The following is an 11,372-nucleotide window of genomic DNA, read 5'->3' as shown; positions in this document are numbered from 1 at the left end:
TTACTAACGCTAAGGTTTCCATTTCATAAAAGATGATTTTCTCCTTCATTATTCACGGTCCAAACTCATAAAAAAAATACTTAATTCAGTTCATTATTTACTTGGCTATCGCTCCAGGGACTCATTACAAAAAAAAATGGAGGCATTCTCACAGTAAAAAAACACTGATAAATTGCCAGGAATGAGAAAACCTCAAGAATTGTGTCAAATGTTTATTTCCCTCGTCGAATCTGATGGACAGAAGAAGCTAGCCATGGTCCTCTTTCTCATTTCGAAGAGCTAATGAATCAGATCAGTCAGTTGGACCAATCATTTTCTCAGGGACTACAAGTTGATCAAACTCTTCACTGGTGAGGACTCCTAGATTGAGAGCAGCTTCCTGCAGATTTGAGTATACGACATTGTTTAGCATCGAATGAGAAGTGATCCCATAAACATAATTGGCGGATACCGTTACCTTCAAACTGGTTCCCTCCTTGTGGGCTTTCTTGGCAACTGCAGCAGCATTATCATAACCAATTTTCTGAAATAGGCAGCAAGAATATCCACAATCAGTCAAATTTCTTGAGTTTCAATACATTCTTGTCAGATCAACCCCTAACTATGAGGAAAAAGCAGTACTAGTAAAAATAGATAGAGGTAGCATGAACTCTAGATATGTTGATAGAATACTTACTGGGTTCAAACATGTAACGAGCATGAGCGACTGCAAAGTTAAGCAAGAAATGTGATCAATAAGATAAATCTTAAAATGTATTGTAGAAGAGGACACCAAAGTTTGTATTTTTAGATGCACACTGACCTCGTGCAACAATTTAGCAATTCTGTCTCTGTTAGCTTGGATATCCCTCACACAATTCTTTTCAAAGGAAGCAGATGCATCGCCTAGCAATCTTACTGACTGGACATGACAAAAAAGGAGAGGCATGTCAGTCTTGGGAAATTAAAAGCAGCAGCAGGTAACAACAATCAACAGATTACATTTGTCGACCCAACCTAAAACCCCCCCAAAATGAGGAGTTCTTCAGACTCCATCATCACACATATGCAAAGCAGAGCTAAGTTTAAGAAAGGGGGTTCAATTGAATCCCCTTCGTTAAAAAATTATAATGTTTAAATAGGGAAGATTTACAATTTCTTTTTGGGTATATTAACTTGTTGAGTTATGTTGACGAAAGGAAAAATCATAGTATAGTAACAAAGGGGGCCCAAAAAGTTTTTTAGGTCATAGGTTCATATCCAAGTGTGACAGTCCAGTATATATTTTTTTGAATCCCCTTCTGCAAATTCCTGGCTCCACCACCGCACTTATGGTCCATTTAAACCATCAATGGTACTAAAACAATGAGTCAATGACGAACACACATGCCTTTTAATCTATAGGAAGAATGGAAAGGTTAAGAAACCACAAATTAGTCAGAAGAAGAGGTGAAAAAAATTTGGACTTCATTCCACCCTACATGCTTCTCTCTTACTGCAGCTTAACTTGAAAATGCACACCATAATCTGATTTAGCGTAAACTAAAAACTAAAATAAAAGAGAGAGTACATGTAGGAGAGCATTAGCAATCATCGGCTTGAAGACATTCAGCTCAAAATGGCCATTTGATGCACCAACAGTAACAGCCACATGATTCCCCATAACCTGCCGTTCATGAAAGGTTCAAACATTAAACTTGAAAACAAAGAACTCCGCTAAATTACCCAACCATATAAATGCCCTCTCTTGGAACTCAACGTGCTATAACTCAAAGTCAAACTAAAGCTTCAAGACAATTTGATTACATCATCCGTCGGACAGAAATGTTACCTGAGCACAGACCATGGTGAGAGCCTCACACTGAGTAGGATTTACCTTGCCCTGCAATGGAGGTCATTTATGGTAAGATTGGGAAGAAAGGGCTAAACATGACCAGAGTATGCATACATATTCTTTCAAACAGGTTTAAGGGAAATGAAGTTACAGGCATTATACTGCTTCCGGGTTCATTTTCAGGAAGACTGAGCTCGCCAAGACCACAGCGGGGACCACTGAATAAGAAAGGATGTGAATTCAACAAATGAAAAGAATATGATAAAATCATATAACTGGTGGAACAGACATCCTTCTAAGCTCTGAAATCCTCAAAAGATAGCAACCTACGGAGGAAATAATTAATACATATGAAAAGCATACCTTCCCAAGAAGCGTATATCATTCCCAATCTTCATAAGGGAAGCAGCCAGGGTATTTAAGGCTCCACTAGTTTCAGCAAATGCATCATGAGCAGCCTGCATATGCCAGAATCCTTAAACACTAAATACCTGTTGTAATTCTCCTCGTATTCTATCAAAAGCAATGAGCAAGCAACCATAATCTTCAATTCACAAGCAATACACTCAAGAATCAAGATATTACCAATGCTTCAAACTTGTTTTCAGCTGTAACAAATGGCAAATTTGTTTCCTCTGCAACTGCTGCAGCAATTTTTATGTCAAACCTATGGAGAATCAACATAATATAACCACGATTCAAAACATATGGCATGGTTGAATAGAACATATGAAAGGAACAGCAAGAGATTTTACAAACATAAATTCAAGGGAATGGGCAGCTACATGTCCCCTCTGCCTTCACACACCAATAATGAAGGATCAGGTTGCTCAAATTGACCACAACCTGACCTTAATGGAACACTTACCCTTTCTTTGTATTCAATCCTGTCCCTACTGCTGTGCCCCCTTGTGCGAGCTGCTCAATGAAGCTGTTATCAGTTAAAACAGGGAAAAAAGAGGAACAAGGAAATTAAAGGGTTATGAAATAACCTGATACATGCGTGGAAGGGTGCATAAGACTCTATCGATTCCATATTTCACCTACAACGACAAATAACCCTTTAAGAACAAACACTTTTGCTCTACTTATAGTTACAACTTTAGCATTTGAAAATGCTGAATGTCAACAGAGCTTACTTGAGTTGCATAGCCACTAAACTCTTGTCCAAGAGTCAAAGGTGTTGCATCTTGTGTGTGGGTTCGCCCAATCTTGATAATGTCCTTGAATTCGACTGACTAGTAAAAGCAATTGGACAGTGAAACAGCTTAGTTACCAATTACTGGTGATATTACGGAAGTATGAAAACTGAGAAGATTTTGTGTGAGCATATTGTACTAGATGCTAAGGCAAGCAGCAGATTTTGAATTGAAATAGTAAATGACTCCAAACAATGTATGACTACAGCTCGGACAATATTAGCATTGGCCTTGAAGATCAAATTAGTTTTCCAATTGAGAAAAATAGGCTGCAATGACACAATCAGATCTAAAGGGATAGAAATTTGTTGAGGATTGTGGCAAACAACATTGACTTGGGAGAAGGCAACATAATTTTGTAGAAAGAATAGCAACATGTTGTCCTGTAAAAGTATTCCAAAAGTTTGAGCTGCACTTTTGTATTGGTTATATGGTATTGTACCATAATGTAATAAAAACATAAAAAATCCAGAGGACAACTGAAGATGGATACAGTATACACCATAATGCTATGATCTAATTCACTGTTTTTTAGCGTCTTTGACTTTTCTTATTCTTCGCCATCATAATGCTCAACCAACTACACCAATTTGCACCTGCAATTTAAAAGGGCAAGTTGCTCTGTGTTGAGCATTAATGACCGAATAGGCTAGAGTTGCAACATTGTGCACCAATACAATAACATCGCCAGTAAAGTAAAATCTGATTAACCATGTCCTAAATTTGTAATTTTGTATCATTACAAGTAACAGCGAACGTGGTTAAAACAACTTAAGATAGTTGCATTGGCTGCAAACCACTCACCATAAATACAACCATTACAAAGAATCTGGATCTAGCATTTATGTAAACACGCAAGCAAAATTGCAGAATATAAAAAACACATAATGCTGCATAATCTGCTTGGGAAGTTTATGGAACCAACTGTTTCCTTTTCTTCTAAGTATAGTATACTATATTTAAAACTATACGAGTGAAAACATAACTTAACACTCAACCTTTGAATTTAGTGAAGTATGCAACTGTTTCAAGTTTGGTACTAATCTTTTATTTAGCTCCATTGCTGCAGCAATGTGCATCACCTACACAAGAAGAAAAAAAACATCACTAAGAAGTCAGCATAATTATGTAGAAAGAATAGCAACATGTCTTGCAACAAAAGTAACACTAAAGATGGCTTACCGTAGGAAATGTATCATTTGAAGATTGCGATTTATTTACATGGTCATTTGGATGCACATGTTTGTCTCCGCGGTTATGGCCAAGTATTTCAGCTGCTCGATTTGCAATAACCTGAAGATATAAGATATAAATCATAACAAGGGGGAAAAAATACACGAGTCCATCAAAAATCATTTTTTAACAATCCAGTAAGTTAAGGATGATGACAAGAAGAAATAGTATGAAATTGTTCCAGTCTTCCTCAAAATGTTCAGAAGACAAAATTGGCAAGCTATTTATAGTCTGAAATATTTTAGCTACCTGAGAAACACTAAACACATACTGCAAATGAAATCCAATTCTGAAGCACGGTAGTTGAATTATCCTGGAGATAGCCAACTTTAGAAAAAGCCAGTAATTTCTGGTGCAATCACAGGAAAACCCCAAAATGGAAGTAAAGTTTTCAATCTTCCCTAAACCACCTGAAGCTAACCAGTAAATGCACTGAATATTTCAAGAGGTGGAATACACATTCATGCTGGGGTCAAAGGGGTGTCAAGGGAGCCACTAGGCTCAATGTTAGGTCTTGGAACATAGGAACTTTGACGGGGAGGTCTATAGAGTTGGTGAATATTCTCAAGAGGAGAACCAATATAGCTTGTGTCCAGGAGACCAAATGAGTGGGTACTAAGGCTAGAGATGTTGATGAATTTAAATTGTGGTACTCAGGAGGCTTGAGGAATAGGAATGGAGTAGGCATTTTAATAGGTAGGGAACTTAGGGATCTAGTAGTAGGGGTTAGGAAGATGAATGGCACGATGATGGTGATTAAGCTAGTCATTGGAGGACTTACCTTACGCACCACAAATGGGCTTGGACAAGGAAGGTAAAAGCGGTTTTGGGAGAATTTGGACGAGGTTGTGAAGGGTATCCTGCACACCAAGAAACTTTTCATAGGAGGAGATTTCAATGGCCCCATTCGAACAACTTCAATGGGTTATGACAATGTCCATGACGATTTTGGTTTTTGGGGATAGAAACAAAGGAGGAGTTTCACTTTGGACTTTGCGAGAGCTAATTTGAGTTTCCCGAGAGAGGATTACATGGTGAGCTTCCGTAGTATGGGGGTTAAGGTTTAAATAGATTACTTACACCTTAGGAAGTGTGGTAGAAGTCTTTGTAAGGACTGCAAGGTTATCCCAAGTGAGTATCTTACAACCTAACAAGCTCTTGGCAATGAAGAGGATGAAGAGGGTGTTGTATGATCTATCGAGGATCAAGTGGGTGGCTTGACTACTACTAGAGGTCAGGAGATGGGGGAAAAGTTGATGGCGATGGGGGCTTGGGTGAGTAGTGGGGATGCTAGCAGTATATGGGATAGGACAACTAATTGCATTGGGGAAGTAGCTAGAGAACCATGAGATCTCATGTTCAAATTCAAGTAAAGGCAAAATACACTAGGTGATTTTTTTCCATTTGCCTAAATCATGGGGTTTGAGTTACCTGTACCTGTGCAGGTAGCTGGTAAAATGGTCGAGGTGTAAACTAGGTGTGCACTACTGAATGGTCAAGGTGCAAGCTAGGCGGGCACTACCGTTAAAAAAACAGCAAGATGAGAAGTTCTATAGGAGGAGGAGACATGCTCAATCACAAAAAAATGGATAAATTAAATAAGAGCATCTGAGTTATTTTGTCAAACAAAAGCATCATTCTTTTGAATGGCCTTTAAGCATTAAGGTTATTCCTCGACCTGCTTGAAGCAGATAATAAGAATCAAGCCTAGAACAAGAAAAGGACCTGCACATTCATGAACTTCTGATTACCTCGTTAGCATTCATGTTACTTTGAGTGCCACTGCCAGTCTGCCAAACCACCAAAGGAAAATGGTCATTTAATTTTCCTTTTGCAACCTCTTCAGCTGCTTGCATTATTGCTTTTCCAATAGATTGGTCAAGGCCATAGTCCATGTTCACCTGCAATATAATAACTGCACAATTAAAATAAGACTCCAAAACAACTGCTGTCAAGCATTACAACACTCTTACAGCTAATATACCAAAATTTTGAAAAAATGTAAAAGATAAAGAAGAAGTTGTCAACAGCTTAAGAAGGGAACAACATTACAGATACCAACCTTGGCTGCACACTTTTTAATAATACCGAATGCACGTATGATTGGCTCAGGCATTCTTTCACGATCACCCCCAATTTCAAAATTCTGCAATGATCTTTGAGTTTGAGCCCCCCATAACCTGAAGGAGATACAAAAAAGACCGACAAGAAGAAAAGAGAAAGTACAATTAGAAGGAAACACACGATATGGTAAACTTATAAAAGAATTTCAAGACCCACCTGAAATTTCACACCTACAACTAGGTCTCTAGCTCATCAACGTTTAATGCACAGAAAAAGCAGAGAAGAGAACCAACTACTTTGAACATAAAGAGACCATTGATGCACCCTAGGTACCTCACCCCCCCCCCCCACACACACACACTACCACCACCCAAAAAACACTCAAGTAAGATCGCAAAATTTAATGACATCCATTGCTAAACAAGTCTACTTAATAGAAAGGAGATTGTTGCCTTCAGAATTATATTTCCAAAATAAGGAGTGAACTCAACAAATTTAATAGGCTATTGTACTCCACGATTTGTCTATCAGAGAAATCATAAAGATAATGGATGCCGCTGTCACCCCAAAACAAGAAGAATAATTGCACAAGCCAGAAAGAAAGTTATTTCTAGTTACGCTTCTACCAATTCCTAAAGACATCTGTGATTCCTTTCTCCAAGATGAAGCAGCAGGCATCGGTCTGTAGAACCTATAAAAAGGAGATGGTTGTAGCACAAGGTAACTCTTGTGCACCTACGTCCTTCAGCTCGCACAGAAGGTGGGATTCATAGTCTTCCAGGCCTTCTTTAGGGGCTAGTGTGCATGTCCGAATATATTCTCACCTTCTCGGTTGCGCAATTTGGGCTACTAAGTGGAACCAGACGATTCAAGTTGCCATAGCTATGTTGCGAGGGACAAGGCACCTGGGCCGGATGGATTCACCATGGCATTCTTCACCAATTGCTGGGAAATAGTAAGCAAAGAAGTAGTGGCAGCAGTTCAGAACTTTCATAATAAGAACATTTTTGAAAGAAGCTTCAATGCCACCTTCATAGCCTTGATCCCAAAAAAATTGGGGGCCAAAGAACTAAAAGACTTTAGACCTATTAGCTTAATAGGTAGCATATATAAGATCATCTCAAAAGTGTTGACTGAGAGGCTGAAAAAAGTTATTTCAAAACTGGTAGATACACATCAGATGGCATTTATTAAGGGCAGGCAGATCATGGATGCTATAGTGATTGCCAACGAATGTGTAGATGTGAGGCAAATTAGCAAGGTCCCAGGCATTCTTTGTAAGCTGGATATAGAGAAAGCCTATGACCACTTAAATTGGGGTTTCCTATGGAAGACTTTGGAAAACATGGGTTTTGGGGAAAGATGGATAAACTGGATCAAATTTTGCACCACTACAGTGAAATTTTCAGTTTTGATTAATGGCTCTCCCACAGGTTTCTTCTCATCTGAGAGAGGCTTGAGACAAGGGGATCCATTATCTCCTTTTCTCTTTATCTTGGCAATGGAGGGTCTCAATGATATGCTAAGAACAGCCCAAACAAACAAATTCAATGCAAATATGGAGGATAGACAGAGTCTAGCCATCTCACATCTCCAATATGCAGATGACATGCTAATATTTTGTGATGCAGACATCGGTCAACTGAAGTTTTTAAGAATAATATTGCTATTGTTTGAAGCAACTTCAGGTCTACACATTAATTGGGGCAAAAGTTACATCTATCCAGTCAATGAGGTACCTAGAATTGACAGTCTGGCAAATATTCTGGGAGGAAAGATAGGGGAGCTGCCCACAATATATTTGGGAATGCCTCTAGGAGATAAGAGCAAATCAGAAGGCATATGGAACAATGTACTGGAGAAATGTGAGAAGAAGCTTGCCAATTGGAAAAGTCAGTATTTATCCCTGGGTGGCAGAGCTATTCTCATCAACAGTGTTCTTGATGCTTTGCCTACCTACATGATGTCGGTGTACCCTATGCCAGCAAGTGTAAGAGACAGATTAGGTGCCATTTGAAGAAACTTTCTTTGGCAAGGAAACTGCGATCCGAATAAGCACAAGTTTCACTTGGTCAAGTGGAATGAAGTTTTAGTCAGCAAGAAAGAAGGGGGACTAGGAACAAGGAATCTGAAAATACAAAACCACAGCCTGCTAATGAAATGGCTGCGGAGATTTGCATCACAAGAACAGTCGCTATGGAAAGATACTATTAAGGCTAGCTATGGAATGGAGACAAGGTGGATCAGCAACATAGCAACACAACCATATGGCACCGGAGTGTGGAGGACAATCAGGAATCTATGGCCAAAACTTATAAACAAGTGCACAATTAAGATAGGAGATGGTGGAAAAACTCTATTTTGGGAGGAAGTTTGGGTGGGACAAGCTTCACTTAAAGCTAGTTTCCCTGACCTATTCAGCTTGAGTCTACAGAAAGTGGCCACTGTCAAAGAAATGAGAGATGCTCAGGGTTGGAATTTAAGGTTCAGAAGACCTTTAAATGATTGGGAGGTGAATAGAATGGTTGAATTTCTAAATATCCTGGAACGATACAAGGAACTCAGTAACAGTGAAGACAAACGGTTATGGGCTTCAGATACACAGGGGAGATTCTCAGTTGGAACAACTTACAGAAACTCACAGAAGACACACACTCAATCAAGCTACTGGCCATGGAAAATGATCTGGAAAGTTAAGGTGCCCTTCAAGGTAGCCTGTTTTACTTGGCTCTTAGCAAAACAGGTTGTTCTCACGCAGGATAACCGTATGAAGAAGGGCCTCGATTTGTGCTCCAAATGTTTTTTTGTGAATGTGAGACAGAGACAATAAATCATCTCTTTTTACACTGTAAGGAGACAATGAAACTTTGACAAATTTTCATCAATAAAAGGGGCATCAGTTGGTCTATGCCAGGAAACATAAAGGAAGCTTTGGCATGTTGGAATCGGGATGGAAATCAGTCGGGGCACAGGGAGAGATGGAAGATTGTCCCAGCCTGCATTTGGTGGACAATTTGGCTGGAAAGGAATCAGAGATGTTTTGAGAACAAGAGCTGCTCTATGGAGAAGATGAAGCTGGAATGTTTAGCTCTTTTCTATTTTTGGTGTAAACATGAATGTCCTCATGAAGATGAGGATATCCCTAGTATCTTAGAGTCCTTAATGAGTTCAGAGGAAAACAACAACACTTTTGTATTTCTGATTGTAAGTATTACTGGAATACGTCCTGAGTATTCCTGTGTTTATAATACAAGTTACCTTTTCTCAAAAACATTGTTTATGCCAAAATGAGGAAATATAAATTAAATGTATCCCTTTCTAGTAACGTTCTTGATTAGTGAGGCAGCACAAAATTCCAGAAACAGCAAATTACATTGATGGAATTGCAAGATGCGAAAATTATACTTAATTGATTGCTGCTGAATTGTCAGTCCAGAAATCTATGATTGTTCTGCACTGAGGCATTTCGGTACTCACTTGACTAGAGTTTTACGGAACACTTCTGATCGTATCTATGACAAGGACAGCTGATTGTTTAAGACTGATAAAGCACAAAACAGAAGAGAAACACATCCATAAGGCAAAAAGAACTGCAAGGTGCATTCAAATCCATTAACAACATAAATCTTCTAGTTAAATGAAATAGTTATGGCTTGTTGCCTAGTTGTTAGTGAAGATGGAATGGATAATGGTAAGCCAGAGTTTAAATCCCAATAGAACGAAAAAAATTTAGGTGAATTCTATCCCATTTGTCCAAGTCTTCACGGACAAAATTACCGTGTTTGCGCTGGTGGATGAGTATATAGTTGAGGTGTGCGCAAACTGACTATACACACGAGAGAAGTAGTTATGTCTCATCACTTCGGCAACCTACTTTCCTTTTAGAAACATGCACAAATCCTTACAACAACATAAAATCCAGAAGAACTTTAAAACACAACCAATCATTCAATCATTTATACCTAAATCCTAAATTAACTGGCTGGCTATATGAATCCTCCATATCCATTCATTACAAGATTCTTCACAATATGATTAATTTTTGTAGCAACATCAACCTACTAACAAAAAAAAACATCAACCTAATTCTACATTCGGTATCAATCAGACTGCTTTCCAAAAAAATCCACTTTAACACAACAAAAACATGGAAAATAGTTTAGGCAAAATATTAAACATGTGAAAATGGAAAAATAAAGGGAAAATAGGAGAGTAAGGGAAGCACGAACTTGTCCGATGGAACGAGAATAGGACCAAACGTATCTCTTTCCTCCCTGAAAGACGTAGAGAAAAACCTCCAGGAAGAAGTATAACGCAGTGAATCTGATAAAGCTGATCCAGCTGATAATCGACGAGCCGCATTTAACATCGCCATATCTCTACAGCTCAAACGATATCAAATCAACTTCCAATAAATGCTAAACTAGTACGAAAAATACAGATATTACAACTCTATTTGTAAGTGAAAAATATGTAGATAGATTTGATCTAAGAAAACAAACCAGCAGTCAATGCGCCGCCGCCTGTATGCGAGTTGGTGGGAATGTTGATGCTGAGTCTGAGAGAGCAATCAGCAGAGGTGATATTAGTTTTTGTAGGCTACAAGTTAGGAAGTTGAATGAAGCCAACAAATCGAATCCCAATTGTCAAAAAAGGCCGTATTATGGGCTATTTAGTAACGGCACACCTTTCCATAATATATATTGGTAGAAATTCCTAAAATGACGTTTTTTGGGTATTTCATAATTAGGATAACAACCAAAAAGGCTGAAAATGCCCTCAACAATGCAAAAAAAATGTTGCAACACAAAACAAATTTTGCAATGGTAAAAGATATTCGCAAGACATAAGTTCAGTGGCATAAGTTATGCCACATGACATAAGTTCAGTGACATGAACTATGTCTTACGACATGAGTTTAGTTGGACAAGTTATACCATGCCACAGAACATATGTTCAGTGACACAAATATATCGTATTACATGAGTTTAGTGATACATATTATGACAAAAAATAGAGTTATCTAAAAAACTTAACATGCCAATAAAATAATACATAACTTA

General features: G+C 38.4%; 1 protein-coding gene across 1 annotated transcript; it reads right to left on the bottom strand.

Annotated features, from left to right (window-relative positions):
• LOC125839511 (fumarate hydratase 1, mitochondrial) lies at nucleotides 1-10,949 on the bottom strand. Its single transcript, XM_049518495.1, has 18 exons — nucleotides 10,812-10,949; nucleotides 10,539-10,688; nucleotides 6,308-6,425; nucleotides 5,997-6,146; nucleotides 4,195-4,305; nucleotides 4,011-4,094; nucleotides 2,953-3,051; nucleotides 2,806-2,856; nucleotides 2,682-2,731; nucleotides 2,399-2,480; nucleotides 2,177-2,271; nucleotides 1,965-2,031; nucleotides 1,811-1,861; nucleotides 1,550-1,645; nucleotides 803-901; nucleotides 677-706; nucleotides 458-523; nucleotides 1-379 (listed from the first exon to the last, which is right to left on the bottom strand). The coding sequence occupies exons 2-18, from the start codon at nucleotides 10,682-10,684 to the stop codon at nucleotides 293-295; spliced, it is 1,482 nt and encodes a 493-aa protein (XP_049374452.1). The 5' UTR covers nucleotides 10,685-10,688; nucleotides 10,812-10,949; the 3' UTR covers nucleotides 1-292.
• Nucleotides 10,950-11,372: the final 423 nt, after the last annotated feature.

The sequence above is a fragment of the Solanum verrucosum genome, unplaced genomic scaffold, assembly GCF_900185275.1.
Source record: "Solanum verrucosum unplaced genomic scaffold, falcon-dt-bn FXZP01000306.1, whole genome shotgun sequence".
Classification (NCBI taxonomy): Eukaryota; Viridiplantae; Streptophyta; class Magnoliopsida; order Solanales; family Solanaceae; genus Solanum; species Solanum verrucosum.
Note: the sequence above shows the minus strand (reverse complement) of the source record. Positions and strands in the feature narration are given on the sequence as shown.

Coding starts and splice junctions, on each gene's coding strand:
- LOC125839511 (XM_049518495.1), bottom strand. CDS start 10,684: ATGGCGATGTTAAATGCGGCTCGTCGATTATCAGCTGGATCAGCTTTA. Junction 2,272..2,398: donor AAAACAAGTTTGAAGCATTG/GTAATATCTTGA, acceptor TGGCATATGCAG/GCTGCTCATGATGCATTTGC. Junction 2,032..2,176: donor GATATACGCTTCTTGGGAAG/GTATGCTTTTCA, acceptor TTTCTTATTCAG/TGGTCCCCGCTGTGGTCTTG.